This window comes from Panicum virgatum, chromosome 1K, assembly GCF_016808335.1.
Source record: "Panicum virgatum strain AP13 chromosome 1K, P.virgatum_v5, whole genome shotgun sequence".
Taxonomy (NCBI): domain Eukaryota; kingdom Viridiplantae; phylum Streptophyta; class Magnoliopsida; order Poales; family Poaceae; genus Panicum; species Panicum virgatum.
The window spans coordinates 20,128,206-20,148,587 of NC_053136.1; the positions used below are offsets into that span (position 1 = coordinate 20,128,206).

The 20,382-nt window shown below is 44.7% G+C and overlaps 2 protein-coding genes, 1 long non-coding RNA gene and 1 pseudogene across 8 annotated transcripts; 3 read left to right on the forward strand and 1 right to left on the reverse strand.

Moving 5' to 3' along the window:
* The first annotated feature begins 561 nt into the window (after positions 1-561).
* On the forward strand, positions 562-1,425 carry LOC120651735 (defensin Tm-AMP-D1.2-like). Its single transcript, XM_039929348.1, has 2 exons — positions 562-867; positions 941-1,425. Exons 1-2 carry the CDS (start codon positions 798-800, stop codon positions 1,120-1,122), a joined length of 252 nt encoding a protein of 83 aa, XP_039785282.1. The 5' UTR covers positions 562-797; the 3' UTR covers positions 1,123-1,425.
* A 458-nt stretch (positions 1,426-1,883) lies between these two features.
* LOC120698955 lies at positions 1,884-4,508 on the forward strand. Of its 5 annotated transcripts, none has more exons than XR_005685139.1 (3): positions 1,884-2,312; positions 2,530-4,056; positions 4,170-4,508. It is a non-coding gene; the product is annotated as an uncharacterized LOC120698955 (long non-coding RNA). The 5 variants fall into 5 exon arrangements; XR_005685141.1 differs by having other exon boundaries at positions 1,885-2,312; positions 2,538-4,056; XR_005685146.1 differs by lacking the exon at positions 1,884-2,312 and having other exon boundaries at positions 2,319-3,625; positions 3,779-4,056.
* Positions 4,509-10,843: 6,335 nt separating this feature from the next.
* LOC120653735 lies at positions 10,844-15,616 on the reverse strand (annotated as a pseudogene).
* A 692-nt stretch (positions 15,617-16,308) lies between these two features.
* On the forward strand, positions 16,309-19,398 carry LOC120698968. 2 transcript variants are annotated; one of them, XM_039982786.1, is made up of 3 exons: positions 16,309-16,970; positions 17,317-17,468; positions 18,378-19,398. In XM_039982786.1, exons 1-3 carry the CDS (start codon positions 16,510-16,512, stop codon positions 18,644-18,646), a joined length of 882 nt encoding a protein of 293 aa, XP_039838720.1. In that variant the 5' UTR covers positions 16,309-16,509; the 3' UTR covers positions 18,647-19,398. The 2 variants fall into 2 exon arrangements, with proteins under 2 accessions (XP_039838720.1, XP_039838727.1); XM_039982793.1 differs by lacking the exon at positions 18,378-19,398 and having other exon boundaries at positions 17,317-17,527.
* Positions 19,399-20,382: the final 984 nt, after the last annotated feature.

The following is a 20,382-nucleotide window of genomic DNA, read 5'->3' on the forward strand; positions in this document are numbered from 1 at the left end:
CTGATGGAGTATATATATTGTAGGATGATGGAGCTAGAGATTGAAGGCTCTTGGAAGTGCTTAGGAATGTCAACTTACCTATTGACCTTTCCAACTACTTAAAAGTAATAGTGGTCACCTAATAAGCTAGTAAGCTAGGTAAACTCCGTGCAGCCTGCCACCAAGATAAAATACGATCAGTGATGTATACATTTTGATAAGTTTATGTTTTTTTTGGCGCATTTTGCAATTTGTTGGACCAAATTAAATGATACAACCATATACAATTTATGTATGGTGTGGGTGCAATTTACTCTTGTTAGAAAAGAGAAGCATGCTAATAAGGTATGCATGTGGCTCTTAGATGCAACAATTGTACGCATATGTTTGTGCCCTGACATAAACTCATGCATCTTTTCCCGGCCCCTCTCTTTTCTCAAAATTTAAAAAAATTATTTGAACACTTCGCGTGCAGCTGTTGACGTATACTTGCGCAAGGATGCAGGCCAGCGTCCAGAGCTCCACAGTCGTTCAATAATTGAATGGCCACAGTTCAAAATCCAGCAGCCGTGTCTGGAGGGGAGCCAATAATAATTCAATGGCCATCCCTGATCAGCAGCAGCAGCCGTGCATTCTGTGACTGTCCGTAACCGCCGCTCTTATATTTATCCCTTCCAAAATTAAACACTGCTGGCTAATCTCAGCACTTTTTATAGACCCATCGATCTCCGGCCGGTTCCCACAACTTAACAAGTCCATCTTCCACATCAAGCTTGCAGTGTCTGTGGATAGTTCATCAGTAGTTTTGGGTATAGGAGATGGCGCTGTCTCGCCGCATGGCCGCACCCGTCCTCTTCGTCGTCGTCCTCCTCGCCGTCGCTGCCTCAGGTGGTGACCATCCATCCATCCATATGATACATACGCCTAACCATATCAGATCTTTAATTTGAACTGCATGCAGAGACGGCAACTGCGAGGGTGGTCGCAGATGAGACGCACTGCCTGTCACAGAGCCACACGTTCAAGGGCATGTGCTTCAGCAGCGAGAACTGCGCCAGCGTGTGCAAGTCGGAGAACTTCCCCAGCGGCGAGTGCAAGATGCACGGCGCCACCAGGAAGTGCTTCTGCAAGGTGGTCTGCTAGTGCACGCACGCCGCCCCATCTCTGCAGGAGGAACGGCGCAAGCAGCCATGCATGTCGATTACGTTATTTTTTCATCGTCCTTGAGGCCCAGCAGGAGGATACCTGGGGTGTTCGTCCGTGCTGGCTGGGACACTTCATTTAATTCTTTGTCCATGAAGAAATTTACAATATAGTCCCTTATTTGCCATCGGTGTATATATCAGCGCACCACCTATGTCGCTGATCGCAGTTAGGGTCATGTAATTCGCAATATTTCCTAACTATTTCATAGCCAATTTAATGTTGAGATTAAAGCAGTGCAAATCTATACTATAAAGATCGAAAATAATTAAATATATTTTTCATTCATCTTGGGCCACCATACTCCTCACACCGGATCCAGATCAAGGGAGGTGGGAGGGGTGGAGACCCCTAATGCCAAAATCTAAATTATTTTGTCACCCGACGGCTCGCCTACCCGCCTCGCATACCCACCTTCATACCGGTTCGTTTGGTCAGCTGGTCAACGCGTGCTTCTCCTAAGTTTCCTCTGCTCCATGCGCCTGCCTTCTCCCCTCACGCTCGCCGTGCGCGCGCCACCGCCGACTGATGGCGCCCGCGCGCAGCCGCCTCCTTGCTCGCCGCGCGCGCCACCGCCACCTCCCCTCCTCCCGCTCAGACAGGAGGATTCCTCAATGTTCTACGAGCACTGCGCGACGCCGCTCGGAGGGTGGAGGCCGGCGACGGCCGCGGGCCGGCGCTGCAGGCGCTCCTCGCGCTCGAGGCCGGCGCCGACGACCTCCTCGCCGGTGACCCCAATCTCTCCACGCTACGCCGGCTCCTCTACCGGCTCAGAGCCCTCTCGTGCTCCATTGACCTGTGCGGGGCCGAGGAGGAGGGGAGCAGGATGATTGGATCCCTCTCGCATGGTGCCGCAGGTGCGGAGCGCAGAGGGGGATCGCGCGGGTGGCCGGTGCCGTCGCGAGGAGATCCAATCGTGGAAATCTCGCGGCGTGGATTGGGTCTCTGTGCGCGCGGTGCCGCAGGTGCGGAGCGCGGAGGGGAATTGCGCGGGTGGCCGGTGCCGTCGCCGGGGAGATCCAATCGTGGAAATCTCACGGTCGTGGGAGGAGATCGAGCCGAAGAGGAGACAGACGAGGAGGACGAGAACCGCCGCTCGATGGCGGCAGTGCACCACCGCCCCCAATCTGGTTTGTGTTATCAAGTTGCCCAACTTGTGCTTGTTAAAATGTATCTGAGATATATTCTAGGACCAACCAAAACTAAAATATTATACTTGGAGTGGGTGACTAATAGTGCCGATCAAATCTGTTAATTTGCATGAGAAATGACATGCGTTACTTTGTTGGGATGGTGTCTGCCTGATTTGGTCCATAATTGTTCTCTGCGTTATACCTTGGCGGCTAGCGGAGCAGAGTGGTCCCTTGGTCACCAGCCACACACCAGGTGCTTCACCAAATGGAAAATATTACGTACTTGATAGAACTCCAATATACTCTGAGGCTGTAAAAGAAAGGGAAAGGATAAGATAGTCTCCGACTCCAATATACTCCATCCCGGCAGAACTTGTTCGTCCCCGGACTCTCGAAGTCGACCTTCTCAAGGTACAAACGAGTCGCCCCCTGCTTGTTTGAGCAATTAACAGTTTGAGCTTTGGATAGCTTGCTTGTGGACTAATTGGGGTATGGCTCGATAGGTCTGAATTGATTGTTGATTATTTTGGGGATGGTTGGATAGGTCTGATGCATGCTCTTATTATTCATAATTGTGTGTCCTTGTCGTTTCTCTTCTCTTTCTGCGTGTAGAGCAATAGGGCCTTGTTGAGGGATTTGAAAATCAAGATATGTATAGAGATAAATCTTCCTCCTGCCTTGTACACAGCGTACTCATGTGGAAAATTCAGACTATTTTAGGAAAATTACTCTTTCCTGTGTTCACTAATAGGAGTCTGAATTTGTTACAATTTAGAACCAGTCATGCTTGTAAGGAGAGTTTTTTGAAGCAGCTTTACAAGTTCTCATGAAAACAACTAATGATGTTAATATCATTTTTTATGCCTGTAGCTGCGCACGCATGTATTTATGGTCTTGAAATGTAGGGGAATTTTTCAGAAGATCATTCTCTATTTTCTGTCATATGAACTACCATAATGTAAGGGAATCCTTGAGATGATCTTGCTCTATTTTCTGTCATATGAACTAAGTCGAATGCACTGTTTTTGTATTTTGCTGCATCAGTGGAAGCATTGGGTTGTAAAGATGGCAGTCTGGAAGACCAATTGTTTTGTTTTGCTCTGCTTTGCTTTTCTCAAGCTCCATTTGATGTATATGGCACAAAAGCATGAGATACAATGTATATGGGATTATTAACATCTTGCTTAAATCTGAAATGTTTCTTTGGTCTAATCTTAAACTATGTCAGAGTATGCAGGATCATATGGTGATACCTGCAGATTATGTTGAAGACCATATTTTGTAGAAGTGACATGAATAATATATACAAGGTATAAGTCTATTTGATTCAGTTACTAGCATGAAAGCAGTAGCAAAAAACATAACTAATGCGTACCATAATTAGTTATGTTTTTGCTTTTTCTAAAATGACTGATTATAAGAAGTTATCCTCGTTTGCCCTCCTCTAATCGGACTGGGAGCAGGCCACCACAACTGAGCAGGTCATGGCTCCGTTCAGTCTTCCTCAATTCAAGGAAATTTGGTGCACTTTCCTTTTTTTGTTATCTTCTCAAATTCAAAGTTACACTTTGTGAGATATAACTGGGATTTGAGAAATTTTAGGCCATTCTCTAAGTTTGCTTGCAAGTTCATTGCATGAGTAGAGGAGAGCAGTGCGTACGTAGGCCGTGATTCATATGGCTGCCAGTATTCCCTACAATGGAATATCAGACCGCTGCTTATTTTTCATGTGCTGTCGGAGGTGTGCGACGAGATTTGATTTGATTTGATTAACATATTTCTTTCATTGATTGTTGACTTAGTGTTTGAACCAGATCCTGATTATGAGCAAAACATTATATCTTGATGACACAGGCTAGCAGGTGCGGCTCAATTTGTCATGGCAACGTGTGTAGTCACTGATATACAGATGGAGAGTCTACAGGGGATGGACGGCCGGCCCTAGGGAGAAAGGAGAGAGGGAGGGCCCGCTGCTCCCTGCCATAGTGCTTTGTGAATTTTCACAAGAGCTGGGCAATTTTCCATTGATATTGCAAAATACCAGTGCAACGTTTGTGTAGGAATGATCACTGTTTTGTTCTTTAGATTTTGTAACTGAAATTTGTACTCCTGTAGAGATCTATATGTGAATATACACCAGCAATTAATTGTCAATTTCACAATTTGCTCATGATAAAGACACGTTTAATGTTATCCATGTATAGTATTCAATTTGTGTCCAGCTAGGATGTTGTACATTTAGCTTTCCATATCACGTGTACATCTTTGCTATAAATATATAATTTGTATACATCTTTGCCAAAAAAATAAAACTATTATTTATTTATGAAATTTTGTTTATAAGTTTTTTCGAAATACGTGCGTGCCGCACGTACACTTTACTAGTTTATGAAATGTAAAAATCAATTGATTCTTTTCCCATACAAAATGTCACTTTCCTCGATATCAAACAAGCAAGTTGAAGGTCCAGGATAAAGGTTTTGATAAGTTAATACTCCCCACTATTAAACGCATCAGCTTCTCGAGGTACATCTGGGGGGAGGACACCAGCGATTGACGTATTTGGAGGTTGATCGGACGAGGATAGTGGAAGAAGGGGGATGATGGGTGTGGCAACCAGAAGCAGTGAGGCAACCATTGCCACGCCCCAATCAGAAACCTCCTCGCCGAGATTGGCAGCCATCAAGGCCCCCCTGAAGGTGCTCGTGCGCAAGCATGTGTGCCCCCTGGTGCTCATCAACCCCCAATCATAGCTCCTGGGCGTCCCCACAATGCAAGCAAGTTCAGCAGAAGGATTTGATGAAGAGTGGAGAGGCGAAGCCTGTGATTGATCCTAGATATCGCTTCCTAACTTGCGTCAACTGTGGTGACCTGGGCACTTTATTGGTAGCTGTGGAAAACCTAGAGTTTGCTTCATGTGTGCTATCCCAGGTCACCACATGGACGCTTGCCCGAAATGGACCCAGCCTCACCCTGCAGTTGTGTTTTATAGTAGTGCCAGTAGAGCTTTGGGTTTCTATCATATGAATGTGTCTAAGGAAGGTCCTAGCCAATGATTCAACTTAACAAATTGTGGTGTTGTGAGAGTGCTCTCAGGTCAAATTACGGTCAATGAACTAGAGAAAGAGCTCGCTGCATTTTACTGTAAAGAGTGACCGTGGCAGATTAGAGAGCATGAGGCAGGTCAGTTTCTAGTGAGATTTCCTCCACACAAGAAGGTAGCTGACATTAAGAATTACTCTTCTTTTGCCCTTAGAAAACAGGGGTTCCATGTTGAAGTCCTTGAGTGGGTTTGTGAGACCATTCACTTTTGAAGACCTGCAAGATGTTTGGATTCAGGTTAGGGTGTTGCCTCCCAAGTTGTGTAGCTGGAATGCTTTTGCTCAAATCATATCTGGTATCAAAATTCTGCTAGAAGTAGATTGGCCTTCTATTTTCAAAAGCTTTTATGAGGTGGTGAGAGTTAAAGTCTCATGCAAAGATCGCTCTAAAATTCCTATTGAGAGGTTGCTTGAGATGAAGGAAAAACTTTACATCATATTCTTTTCGGTGGAGGGGGCTCAACAGGAGCAGAAAAATTAGAAAGCAGAGGGTGATGTTCTTGATGATCCTGATGATAATGATGATGAAGCTGATGACTTAGATGAACACTCCAATGGGCGAAAAGCTATGGATAACACTCAAAGACCACAACCCAAAAGTACTCCAAAAGATGCTCCATCTAAATCTAGGAATGAGCATATCAAATCTAAGACAGCTCCGCTGATCCAACCATTGCAAGTTGAAATTGATCAACTTGCACAAATGAAGGTAGAAATGACCAATCAACGGACTGACCAACAAGTACAGGGAGGAGATGAACTAGAAGGAGGGGACTTACAGGACTTCAGTGGACACCAAGAGCAAGAGGATATTTCTAGATGGGAGAAATTCAGACAGCTAGCCTCTGAGGAATCATTCAAGGGGGTTGTTCCAATCTCTTAAGAGAAATGGAGTTGGATGGAAATAGTTAATATGATTCTGAAATTAGTGAAGAATTAACCACAGCTTAGAAAATTTTGATCTATTCCTCCACCAAGAGAAACATATTCTCTAAGTTAGAGGAGTGTGTTAACTCACATGTGATACATCAGAACCAAAAGCAAGATGTGATAGCCAAGAACAAAAAACAGAAGTGAGGGCTAGAACCTCTGTGTGATAGACCAAGGAGAAGGAAGGAAGATTGGAGGATTATGATGCAAAAAGCCACATACTTAAAATGCTACAAGAATTTTGAAACTTCTAGAAAGCCCCAAGATAATTCTTTTGTTGCTCTTGATAATGACTATCTAATGCATGTAACATCAAACATGTATACCTGATAACATTAATATTATGAAGAATGAAGAAATAGAAAGAAAAATGTGACTATTTTACTGATGAATTTCCTAAAATTGCTTTAGCTGTAAATTTGGATTGTGAGATGAAAACTGCTAATGATAGTAGTAACTCACCTAATTCTTTGTACCCTGGGCATATTCAGTGTCACCAAATGAAGAAAGGGAAAACATGGCTACAGGTTGCAAAATGCTATGAAGCAATCCCATAATTCTGATATTAATCATGATAGAGGCCATGTGGAATGTTAGAGGCCTGAATAAATTAGGCAGATTAGAATGTTTAAAAGATTTCATTCATAATTATAATCTAGACTTTGTGGGTTTGCAAGAAACAAAGAAAGCTAACTTTTATGCTTCTATCCTAAATCACATTAACAGTAACTTCAACTCGAATTATCTACCAGCTGTTGGGACTGCTTGTGGTATCTTGGTTGGTTTTAGAAACAATACATTTGATGTTCTATCTTGGGATATCAAACATTTTTCTGTAAGCGCCGTAGTCAAAAATACTTCTGATAAGATGGTCTGGAAGCTAATAACAGTCTATGGCTCTGCTTAAGATCATGGTAAACAAGAGTTAATTGATGATCTGCTTGTCCTGTTTGGATGGGATGGTCCTTTGATCATGGGTGGTGATTTAATCTAATTAGGGGTGTTGCGCATAAGAGTAATGAAAATATTAACTTTCATTGGTCTTATCTCTTTAACAACTGGATTAATCACAGAGATTTATAGAGCTGAAAAACCATGCTAGGATTTATACCTCGACCAACAACCAGGATCAGCCAACTATGGCCATCCTAGAAAGAGTGTTTATCTCTACAAATCTTGATGCTCAGTATCCCAATATTAATCTCAGTAGCACTGCAGGTTTAGGCCGTGACCATGTCCCTCTGATCATCAACTTTGGTGTTGACACTGTTAGGAAAACTTATCCCTTTCATTTTGAAAAATGGTGGTTAGGACAGGAGGACCACTACCATGTGGTAGAAAAATCCTAGAATTCACCTTGTAATCTTTCTAATCCTATAGAGGTTTGGCAGTTCAAAATGAGAAACGGACCCAAACAGTACAAGTTGAAAGCACCGAGTTTCGTGCAGTAGCAAATTGGCCCCAAAATACACCCAAACAGTATGAAACACACCAAAACATGAGTTTAGTATCCAATGGGGTGGATCGGGTGTGTTCATTGCGAAAAAGTTTGATGCGACTTTTTGTTACGAACTTTTGCATTAATTACTCTACTTCGGTCCGTTTTGCACCTAGTTTCATGCAGTAATGGAATGGTCCCAAACGCACCCAAATAGTACCAAACAGACGAAAACACGAGTATAGTGCCCAATGGAGTGGATGGGGAGCATTCATTGCAAAAAAAGTTCGACGCGACTTTGTGGCAGGATCTTTTGCATTAATTGCACCACTTCAGTCCATTTTACACCAATTTTCCTGCAGTAACGAAATGGTCCAAAACACACCCAAACAGTACGAAACGCACCAAACATGAGTTTAGTTCCAATGGAGCGCATCAGGTGCATTTGTAGAGAAAAATTTTGGCACGATTTCATAGCATGAACTTTTGGATTAATTGCACCACTTCGGCTCATTGAGTTTCATGCAGTAATAAAATGGTCCCAAAACACACCCAAATAGTGCAAAATGCACTAAAACAGTTTAGTGCCCAATGGAGTGGATCGGGTGCATTCATTGCGAAAAATTCCGACGTGACTTGGTGGCACGAACTTTTACATTAATTGCACCACTTCGGCCCATTTTGTACCGAGTTTCGTGCAGTAAATAAATGATCCCAAAACACACTCACATAGTATGAAACACACCAGAACATGAGTTTAGGGCCCAATGGGGTGGATGAGGTGTGTTCATTGCGAAAAAGTCTGATGTGACTTCGTGTCATGAACTTTTGCAATAATTGCATCACTTCGGTCCATTTTGCACCAAGTTTCATGCAGTAACGAAATAGTCTCAAATGCATCCAAACAGTACAAAATGCACTAAAATACGAGTTTAGAGCCCAATAGGGTGGATCGGGTGCGTTCATTGCGGAGAATTCTAACACAACTTCGTGGCAAAAACTTTTGCATTAATTGCACCACTTCGGCCTGTTTTGCATCGAGTTTTATGCAGTAATGAAATGGTCTCAAATGCATCCAAACAGTATGAAATGCACCAAAACAGGATTTTAGGGTCCAATGGGGTCCAATCGGCCCATTTTGCATAGAGTTTCGTGTAGTAAAAAAATGGTCCTAAGTGCACCAAAATAGTACGAATTGCACCAAAACAACAGTTTAGGTCCCAATAGGGTGGATCGGGTGCGTTCGTTGAGAAATCCAACACAACTTCGTGGCACAAAATCTTGCATTAATTGCGCTAGTTCGGCTTATTTTGCACCGAGTTTTGGGTAGTAAAAAATGGTCACAAATGCACCCAAAAAGTGCGGAGCGCGCCAAAACATGAGTTTAGTGCCCAATGAAGTGGATCGGGTGCGTTTGTTGCGAAAAATTCCGGCGCGACTTTGTGGCACGAAATTTTGTATTAATTGCACCACTTCGACCCATTTTGCGCCAAGTTTCACGCAGTAACAAAATGGTCCTAAAACACACTCAAATAGTACGAAACGCACTAAAACATGAGTCTAGGGCGCAATGGGGTGGATCGGGTGCGTTCGTTGCGAAAAAGTTTGATGCGACTTCGTGACATGAACTTTTGCATTAATTACTCCACTTCAACCGGTTTTGCAGTGAGTTTCCTGCAGGAACAAAACGATCCCAAATGCCCCCAACTGGGACCAAACGCACCAAAACATGAGTTTAATGCCCAATGGAGTGGACGAGGAGCGTTCATTCCGAAAAATTCTGACGCGACTTCGTGGCGCGAACTTTTGCATTAATTGCGCCACTTCAGCCTGTTTTCCACCGAATTTCGTGCACTAATGAAATGGTCCCAAAATACACGCAAATAGTATGAAACACACCAAAACATGAGTTTAGGGCCCCATTTATTGGGTTGGGTACGTTCGTTGCGAAAAATAACGACACGACTTCGTGGCACAAAATTTTTTATTAATTGCACCACTACGGCCATCGCGGGGAAGGATGCGAGCCGGGAAAGCTCCGCCTTGTGCCGTGGGGGAAGGGCCGCCGCCTCCGGTGAAGCTCCGCCATGTGTCGGGGGGGGGGGAATTGTCGCTGCTGCCGAGAAGCTCCGCCTTGCGCTCGGCGCGGTGCGGGACAAGGGAGATGGGAGGGCGCGTGGGAGGAGCAGCAGCGCCGGAGAGGGAGCTCTGGGCGGTGCGAGGGGGGGAGCTCGAAGCGACGCCCATGGACGATGGTGCTCCGGCAAGTGGGGGTGGGAAGCCGAGGTGCGGGACGTGCATGGGGAGGCCGCTGGCGTGTGGGAGCTTGAAGCGGCGCGAGAGGGGAGTGGGAGCGTTTTGCCGAGTGCCACGGCCTCGGCTTTTCTCCCGAGCGGGGTCGAGTTTTGCCGAACGGAATACCGAGTGGATGGGTTTGACGAGGCTATCGGATGCTTGTTTTGTGACTTTTTCTAAAAGTTTAGCTAGCTAGATTCTTTTTAGAGAGGCTGTTGGAGATGCTCTGATATCCACGCAATAAGCACAAGAGTTTTTTCTCCAAGAATATAAACACGAATGAACACAATCGAGATAGAGGCACAATTTTCTTTGAATTTTCTCCTTTACCAGTATCAGCAAGGATATCCATGAAAAAAACATAAATAGTTAACATATTTCAGCTAGCAGTGCAATTTCCATTGAGGTTTCTACCTTGGTCGTTGGCTTCACCACATTCATTTCCCCTATGTTGCCTCCAGCTATTCGCATCTATGAACCGATCTTGTCATAGCATTCAGCCTAATTCAATGTGTTAGTAACAAGTTTCACGAAGCATATAAAGGTAAACACATTTTCTTTGAAGTTCTACTTTGGTATCTTGCTTTACCTCATTCCTTTCGTCCAGGTGGTTTTCTTTTGGTAGTCCCTCCTTAGAGCAAATCTTGTCATTGTCATAATTCAATGCTCATTAGTACAGGGTTCCACAAACGCAACATAAATGTACCAACTTATTTGAGGTAGCAGCTGATTTTAAGAAAAGCCCCCCACCTTGGTATTTTCGTTCATCTTGTTCCCCTTTGCAGCAGGTTATCCTTATTACCTAGTTTCCTTCTCAGAAGGATTCTTGTCACTAGATTCATCGGATATCGATTTTGAAGCAGTGTTGCCCCTGGTTATTGCGCATAACAATGCATTAGCTTCTCAGCAAAGAAAACTGGTTTGGTAGATAAAACTTGTATATAATGAGATAAAACAATAATGTATGCAATAAAAGGATTATATTGTTGTACACATCGTACCCCGTGGACTCTTTCACAGCAGAACATTCCCTCCATATTCTGAGCATGGCACTACAGGTTCGATCCCTGATAAAGGCGCTCCATGAAAATGGACCACTAATTTTCTCAGACTTGTTCTCCAGCAACTTACGCATCAACTTGGCCTCCTTTGTGATGGCCTAGAGATTAGTTTGCAAACAACACGGAGTTCAAATACACATATCAAAGAAATATTAACTACATATTAAGTAGCTAACAATAATCTGGCATAGCCAAAGCTTGTACCATCATGGTGGCAGCAGCTTCAACACATCGAGGTCCTTTGTAGGCCATAAATCCGAAGGCCGTCTTCCGAATCATGGAGCATAAGTTGACTTCACGTATCATTCCAGTGTTGGTTTTCAGCAACTCGAACAACAGACAAGTCTCCGCCATGACACACTTGGAACCATGGTTTGCAATTGACACAAGAAGTTAATGAAACTTCAGTGAGCAATATATCTATAGGTTAAGGAGGCAGTCTGGCTACGGTTTGTTAGCAGGGAAGGACACACCTTTAAGGCAACACTGGTGGTCGTAAATCCAGCATATTCCACGATAGTTGTTTGATGGGCAGAGTTGGTGAGCTTGTCCTTCAGACTGATCTCATCAACATTGTGTTTTTTATCAGAGCAGCTCAGCATATTCAAAAGTTGATCCTCCAGAATGATACACTTGATACCAGCATTTCACAGTTTGTGCAAATATTAATTAAATTTGGAAATCAGGCTACATATAGTAAAAGCTAAGCGGGACGACAATGGTTTTCGAGAGAGGGAGAAAGCCAGGCAGGAAGATACCGAGTTGAACAGGGTTGTCAAGTCATTCCCATCATCTCCATTGTGATCAGGACCAGTGGCAGCATTGGCTTCCAGTTGATGTGCCAATACTTCAGGAGAATTGCGCTTATAATATTCCTGGAGGTAAGTCATGTATAGGCACCAAGGCTGCACAGGAAAGTACGGTAGTATCAAATCCCACCCCCATGCTCTTTCGAAAAGTTCTGCACCGGACAGCAAGCAATGTATATATTAGAAGCAAGCAAAATTAACAATTAATTACCTTAGGGAGAACTAGAAATGACATCATAGCAATAATAGTAATAGAGAAATAAAAGCTACAGGAAATGGATCTGGAAGGGTACAAAGCAACAAATCAAACTACAGAGGTAAAATATTTGGATAATAAATCACAAGTGGAATGCATAGTTAACAATTAACTCCAGTTCCACTTTCAATTCCAAGAGAGGATAAGCACAGGGAGATGCACCTGGGTAATTAACTATCCGCAACGGTGGTTGTTCAGGACGACGACCAAGCTTTCTACATTCTTCACCATTCACAGTAAAACCAGTCAACATCTCCATGGCAGTTTCTTGCTTCTTGGCCAAATAGATCTTGAATCCGGCCTCCATATCTTTTAGCTTAGAGGACATTGTGGTGGTCAGGGCCGGCGTGGAAGAGGTGCTTGATTTTTTCTGGATTTTGACCTTGCAGACCTCCTCAGGCATCTTACCCTTGACCATGTCTGTAAAGGTCTGGCGGGTCAGGTTCAGCAGCCCCTTGATGTCCAGGTAGTTTGCAGCCTGCCAAGGCAAATATATAGCTAGATATTTTCCTCGAGTGTGCATTTTGATCAGTGAATACGAAACATCAAAAGGGTCCAACAATCCCAGCATGGAAATCAATCGCAAATACATGGCAACGGCAGATAGTTGCATACATTCAAGCAACCAGGAGTCTAAATGTATCTGGGTAATATTTTATCAGTTCCTTATTTGCTAGCATCTGAGCATCAGATCTGATCAAAATATATGGTTTCTAAAATATCATAATCTACAACAATTATGATCCAACAGTTTATGGGTTCCTCCTAGAACTAGAAGCAAAAATATAATCCTACCACCAGATAGTAAGTTGTAACAGCCAATGAATCAATGCCAGGGCTCCATAGCCAAGCATAAGTCATGTAAATTAGTTCATTATTTCCTTTTTTTTCTCCAAGGATGTATAAAAAATGGTGGAATCAGATAACAGTTGTATCCATTTGCAAAGCATCAGGTACAGGGGTCATTTAAGATACCTTTAGCATCAAAACAAATTATTTTGAAGATACGATATCAATTTCTACCTAAGTACCATGGTATATTAAGCCTGCAAGTGAGTCAATTGTTACCAGTTCCACACTACTCCCTCCATTCCAAATTATAGGTCGTTTTGGCAAATTTAGATACATAGTTTGTGTTATGTATCTAGACATAGCATATATCTAGGTGCATAGCAAAATCTATGTATCTAGATTTGCCAAAACGACCTACAATTTAGAACGGAGGGAGTACTTGATTAAGATATTCCTACCAAGCCAAAAAACAGACATTTCCATTACTATTTGCATTTGATCTTAAACCTTCCCAGGTTTCAGCTACGATGTTACAACAGGTGTGAAGGAAAAACATTAAGGGCCCATTTGGATTTCATCATTTTGAAGGAATTGGAATCTACTTAATGGATTAGGCTATTTAGCTTGGAATTTGAGATTCTACAACTTCGCAAAGTTCACATATAAGCCTATTTCAAATTCATAGGGTGGGAAATGGAAAATGATTCTATAGCTACTCTCCAACTTGTAGCATGCTCTTCAACTCGCTTCCCTATAGTAGAAAACTAGAAATGAACATATAAGCTTCTCTCTTGCATAGCTAACAATAGTATGCAAATATATTCCATATACAAACATATTAGATAAATTAATACATGCCTAAATTATAACTTATTACGATCTCAAAAAAAATTATAACTTATTACAATGAATTCAATTCCAAGGATCCAAATGGGGCGCCCGCCTCCTTTGGTACAAAGGATTTGCAAAACATAGGAATAGGTAAAACGTAGGATTAGAATGTCATGCCATCTTGAATCCTATGGAATGAAAAACATAGGAAAATTGCTAAATTGATCATTTGGATGAAACATAGGAATGAGAAGAGAGAGACACACAAAGAAGAGAGAGATAGAAACAAAGGATTTTTCCCAAGCCTCATGTTAGAAATCCTCCAAAATTCCTATGGAACAAGCCATTCCATAGGAATTGTAAAGGTTCAATCCTTTGTTCCAAAGGGCTCCATAGGAAAATTTCCTATAGGATTCCAATCCTACAAAAACCCTCTATTTTTCCTTTGTTCCAAAGGAGGCCAGATATCACATTGCACCAAAATCACACCATGGCCAAATGCATCCAAAGCAAAATGTTAAACCAAGTCTCATGGACACCTTAAGAGCAGCTTAGGCAACATTTATGTAGGACGCACAAAATTATTCATCACTACGACAACTTATGGCTCATTAAAGTAAACTGTATATGCACAGTATTATGATATAAGGTAACTCAAGATAACATAAGACGAGCCAAACCCCACAGAAAACTACTTGCTATAAATCAGACAAGCAGAATATTCATTAATTATGTGAAGCTATGAAATGTACAGAACTAAGCCCTGATCATGGGAGGCACAGTTCACAAGCTGATCGATCAAAATAATAGTTTGCACCATACAAATAGCAATAGATGGACTGAGACAACATATGAATACCATGCATACCTGAAGGGGTACCTAAAATAAACTGATCACTCGTTTTCATTCCAACCCATATTACCAAATGTGAAATCAAAACAAGTGTCCTATTGACAATATTTCAGGTGTCAATCGTAAGGCATACTCCCTCCGTCCCATGAAGAATGCAATTCTAGTTTTTTTCAGACAGATTAGTGGTGGCGTGAAAAGACTCTCATGCCCTCAATTGTTTGCCGCATATGGTTAGTGTTGGCATGCAATTCAAATCTGACCACGTAATTAGGCAGCTAATTGAGATCTAATCTCTAGAATTGCACTTTGTGTGAGATTTTTTTCAAACTCAGGATTACACTTTTCATGGGACGGAGGGAGTATACCACACTAATTATCCCCTATTCAGGTATTGCAACAGTCATACACTAACAAAAAAGAAAAAGAAATCCATAACCTAACCTGACGATATTTCAAAAACCAAAGACCGATCTGCCACTGCCATTAACCTTTAAGCGGAAGTACAATCAGATCCAAGGTATCGAGGGGAAGGGGTGGGGGCTCACCAGCATTGACGAAGCCTGCATCGAAGATCTTGAGCCAATCCTCGGCAGACTTGTTGGTTGCGCCTACCGCGTCGCCCGGCCCGGTCGGCTCGGCGTGCTTGTTGCAGTACTCGATGACCTTGACGAGGATGTGGGAGGTGACGCTGGGGAGCGGGATGACTTTGTCGGCGCAGTCGTCCTCGATCATTTTCTTGAGCATGACCGACTGTATCGCCGCTGACTCGTTCACCTCGAACTCCTCGTTGTCGCTGCTGCGCAGCCACAATATCTTCTCCTTCGCTTTCTGAGGCGCCGCCATCGATCCCCTCACCGTTTGGAGACTGTGCTGGAATCGCAAGGGTCAGGCGGCGGAAGCCGGAGGGAGGAGGGCACGCCGCCGCTGCAAGGGCTTGCTGCTGCGTTTTTATTGGAAAGACTAAGGATGGAAATTTTTATTGGAAATTTCACAAACATGATGACTCCCTGCTTCTTCTTTTTTTGTCAAATGGAGATGAGAGCTGGAGCAGTTGTTGTCTCTTTGTTTCTTGATGTGCAGAGTGTGTAGGCTTGTAAATTTTGAAGTGTGAACGGATGACTAAATAGAGTCTGAGAGCAACGAACAGAGCTGGGCAACGATCGGCCGTTGAGCTGTTGAAAACAATATGCATTTATAGTTTTTTATTATCTTTGCATCGATTCCTCTTTGAATTTCGCATCTTGGTACTGTGCAAAGATTCGATTGTGCTTTATTGTTGATGGGTCGAATCTTTGCATGTAAGCACAGTTTAGGATTTGCTTTTGAAAGGCTACTGGAGAAGCCCTTATGAATGCTTTTATATATGTTGTCTATGTTAAATACTTGCTGCAGCTAAAATTTAATATAAATATTTTTTTACAATAATGTAGTGTGTATAAAATGACACATTTTAGGTAGAAGAAAATTGTAATGGCATAGTTTTAAATAGATAAATTGTAATGGAATCTTCCAAGTTGGATATTTACAGTACCACCAATCCAATTAACTCTTTATAAAATCACCTCTTGCCTCTTCACGCGTGACACCATATATACAATATAACAAATTAGAACGTTGCCTGGTAATGTTATACATATAACAAATTATATAGCCCTTTAAAAGTAAGATAAGAAAAACAAACTTCGCGGTGGAAAGCTAAACACGTATTTGTCTCAACTCAGCACAGACGATTGAGAAACAGAGATTGGCTTCCTCTTCCTTGGACTCGGGAATTCGTCGCCGCCGCTCTCCAAATTCCGGCACGGATTAGCTCTAAAGCCTGGCCGCGATGGAAGCCGAGAGGGAAAGCACGGAGCCCACTGCAGTGCCGCCTTCGGCTGCGGTCCGAGCGGTGCTCGGCGACGACGACCTCCTCCGCGAAATCCTGCTGCGCCTCGCCTTCCCCACCGCCCTCGTCCGCGCCGCCCCCGTCTCCAGGCGCTGGCTCCGGCACGCCTCCGACCCCGCCTTCCTCCGCCGCTTCCGCCGCCTCCACCCGCCCGTGCTCCTCGGCTTCTACCTCAGGGAGCTGGGCGCGCGGGCCCCGCGGTTCGTGCCCGTCTCGCGGGCCCCGGAGCTCGCCGCCGCCGCGGGCCAGTTCTTCATCAGCGACTGCCGGAACGGGCGCCTCCTCGTCACAGACTTCGACGACCCCACCGCCTGCCGACACGCGGTGCTCAGCCCGCTCCGCCCCGGCCCTGCGCGTGGGAAGAAGGCCGTCCTCCCGCCGGCGCCGAAGCTGAGCCTGATATGGGCCTTGTTTGGATGCGCGCTAGGATTCTAGCGCTAGTGAATAGTGCCACTTTGACTGTTAATTACAGTGTCAAATAAAGTCAGTTTATAAAACCAACTTCAGAACCCCCGCGCTAGTGACCCTGAAGAATCTAATGAGGCCTTTGACCGCGCGATTAGAGGATGGTACTGTAGCACCACTGTAGCAAATCATCGATTAATTACCGTCATTAGATTCGTCGCGAAAAGTTACACTCATCCCTAAAAAGGTTTTGCAAATAGACTTCATTTAGTGCTTCATGCATGCGAGATTCTTTTTTCGGGATTTGTGCGCGCTAGAATCCTAGCGTTGCCAAACAAGGCCATGGTTCTTCCTCACCGAGAAACCCGCCGCCGCCGGCGAAGACGACGGCGCCGTCGCGGTCTTGATGCTGCCTCTTGGTACGACTACGAAAGCAAAACTCCAAGTGGATCTGCTCGCTTCAAGATCTGGCGCCTGGGTCGTCCGTCAGTGCGGTGATAGACTATGATAGGCGATACGCGGATATTTCGCAAAACTCACGTACCGGTATACGAAAACTCACGTACTGGTATACGGATATTTGTACTTGTACTCTACGGATACTCTCGGATACGTATTCCGTAAATATCGGATATTTTTAAATAATAAAAATAAATCAGATACTCATAGGATACCTGTGGATACCTATCTGATACCTTCAAACTCTAACAACACCACTCAATCGCTTCATATAAAGGTACTCCATTCAGCTGTGCCACCCTCTCATCCCCACTCGCGCAGCCGCAGGCCCGCAGCAGCCTCGCACGGCTCCCTTGCTGTCACCGCCGCTCGGCCATCCGCCCACGCCTCCTCCTGCTCCTTCCCCGCTGCTCATCGCTCCCTTGCCGTCACTGCCGCCCGGGCACCTGCCCGTGCCTCCTCCTGCTCCTTCCCTATCGCTCGTCGCTCCCTTGCCGTCACCTCCGCCCGCCCACCCGTCCGTGCCTGCGCGGCCTATCTAGACAGAGGCCCGCACATCTGTTAAAGCACTATTTAGGGTGGTGTTGCGGACTCTGGAGAGGGAGAGGAGGAGCCGCGGCCGCCGGAGTTGGCCGCTACACAGAGAAAGAGAGATAGAGTGCCGGAGGTTGGGGAAGAAGACGACCGACATCCATTCGTGGAACAGACGAACATGTAAGATAAAGTTGGTTCTTTTTTCCTTTGCCCCTTCTATTTTCTAATAATTATAGAATATATGAATATATGAGTTTATGACGCACATTCTAGTTCGTGAAACTTTTATTTATTTTTATTTTTTTATATATATTGGCATATCCCTGTATCCTTGTTTTTTTAAAAATGACATATCGGAATATCACCGTATCGCGTACCGGTATTCGTATCCGCGTATCCGGACAACATAGGTGATAGATCTCCCGGAGACATTGCCTCCAATTGCGTACACGCTTCCACCGGCCCGAGGCAAGATCTACAGCTTGACCAAGTCTGGGCGCATTCTCCGGTTGGACATGACCGCCGCGAGGAGCTCTCTTCTCCGGCAGCCGGAGAGAGCAAGCACGGACAACCTCACGCTCTCATGTGGCGAGGAGGGTTCTACGCTGTTCCTCATCCACGCCGAAGGGTATCTGCTCAGCATCTGGCAGCTTCCGACGACCAGCAGCGACGCCGATGAGTGGGCGCTGGTGTATGACAGAGTTCATGTGCGTGAGGCGTGCAGCCGTCGTGAGGATGTTATGGTGCTGGCAGTTGATGACAATCTGGAGTTTGTGTTCCTGCGGCTGAGGTCGAGTGCGGTTCTCATGCATTTGCATCTGAAGAGCGGGAGCGAGAAAGTGTATGACGAACTGATGGTGCGTGATGGGCGCTTCTTAGATATCAACCCCTTCATGATGGTTTGGCCTCCGGTCTTCCCAGCATTGAGGGACGACGACAATCCTGATGGATGATCTCTTACCTTGGTACGAGATTGTATGAGTATGACCACACCCCACTTTTTGTATATATTTCCTTCCCTGTCTTTGACTTGAAAAGATCTATCTCACTATGCTTGTGATACATCTGTTGATTCAGAATCTTACCTGGCTGTGACTCTTTTTTTTTTTTTTTTGAAAAACCCCTGGCTGTGACTTTTGTAGAGTGCTTGGATCTCTTATTGTTGCCTTAGTAAGACCATGCTCAATAATTCCTTTACTGGCATAACTTTTGTAATGTTAAACTTTTGTTCTGCAGTGAGGTAACATAGATGCAGAGGAAATTGAAAAGATATGAGTGCGCAATCACAGGGTCATGTCTCTCTACTTTGTGTACAAATGTACAATTGTTGGTGTATTGGTGTAATAGGTAAATATGTAGGGACTATTGTATAAAAGAGAATGAATAAAGAGGAGAAGAGAGTGGCTGTGGGAGATTGACCCAGCCAGATAATTTCCCCACTCTACAACATGGTATAATAAACCACGCCATGGTGTGTGCCTGGCGTGCATCGTCACGTGGGAGTGCATGTGTTCATTATTGATCATTTAGGTTGCTAGGGTCTGATCGAGTCCGTAGCATGTCCACTGACGCACGAAGTTCGTGCTTGTGTTCACGTCCAGTGTCGAGTAGGATGGTGTATGCACTATCTCATAAAAAAAATGTACTATAAAATACTGCACTTAATAAATGAATATCAATTAAAGTATTCGTATTCAATAATATTTTTATTTTTGAAGGTAGTTGAGTCTTGAGTTTACAGAAATTCAACATCGATAATATGTATGCTTGACTTGTTTTTGTTATTGAATAATTTTTATGCGTGATACTAATTGCAGTTGCTTATTTGATTTTCCAAAATAGACGTCCTTCTCATGCATACATATTATTGAATAATTTTATTTTATCTGGTTTTCAAAAAACACGTGCCCTTCATAACTCTTATTCGAACTCCCAACGAACAAAACCCTCCTGATCTGCCGGCTGCCGCCATGTGCACAACGAGCTAGTCACCCCTTCCGCCGCCGCCGCCGCCGGGTCACGGCCACCGTCATCGCCTCCATCCTGATTCCTGAACCGTCACGGAACAATTTAAGGCGGCGCGCAGCTACCGTCGGCCGCGGTGTTCGGCTCCGACGACCTCCTCCGCGAGATCCTCCTCCGCCTCGACTTCCCCACCTTCCTCGTCCGCGCCGCCCTCGTCTCCAAGCGCTGGCTCCGCAACGCCTCCGACCCGGCCTTCCTCCGCAGCTTCCGCCGGCGCCACCCTCCCCGCCTCCTCGGCTTCTACGCCGTCGTCGACTACCGCCCCAGGTTCATCCCCGTCTCACGGCCCCGGAGCTCGCCGCCGCCGTCCGGCGCGCCAGCAGCTCCACAAACGGCCGCTTCACCATCTGGGCCGCCCGGGGCTGCCACCTCCTCATCTGCGACGGCCGC

What these genes read in the sequence shown, in the direction of transcription:
- LOC120651735 (XM_039929348.1), top strand. Translation starts at nt 798, where the DNA reads ATGGCGCTGTCTCGCCGCATGGCCGCACCCGTCCTCTTCGTCGTCGTC. An exon ending in CCTCGCCGTCGCTGCCTCAG is followed by an intron (nt 868 to 940) that starts GTGGTGACCATC and finishes AACTGCATGCAG; the next exon opens with AGACGGCAACTGCGAGGGTG.
- LOC120698968 (XM_039982786.1), top strand. Translation starts at nt 16,510, where the DNA reads ATGGAAGCCGAGAGGGAAAGCACGGAGCCCACTGCAGTGCCGCCTTCG. An exon ending in GCGCCGAAGCTGAGCCTGAT is followed by an intron (nt 16,971 to 17,316) that starts ATGGGCCTTGTT and finishes CCAAACAAGGCC; the next exon opens with ATGGTTCTTCCTCACCGAGA. An exon ending in CTGGGTCGTCCGTCAGTGCG is followed by an intron (nt 17,469 to 18,377) that starts GTGATAGACTAT and finishes CGGACAACATAG; the next exon opens with GTGATAGATCTCCCGGAGAC.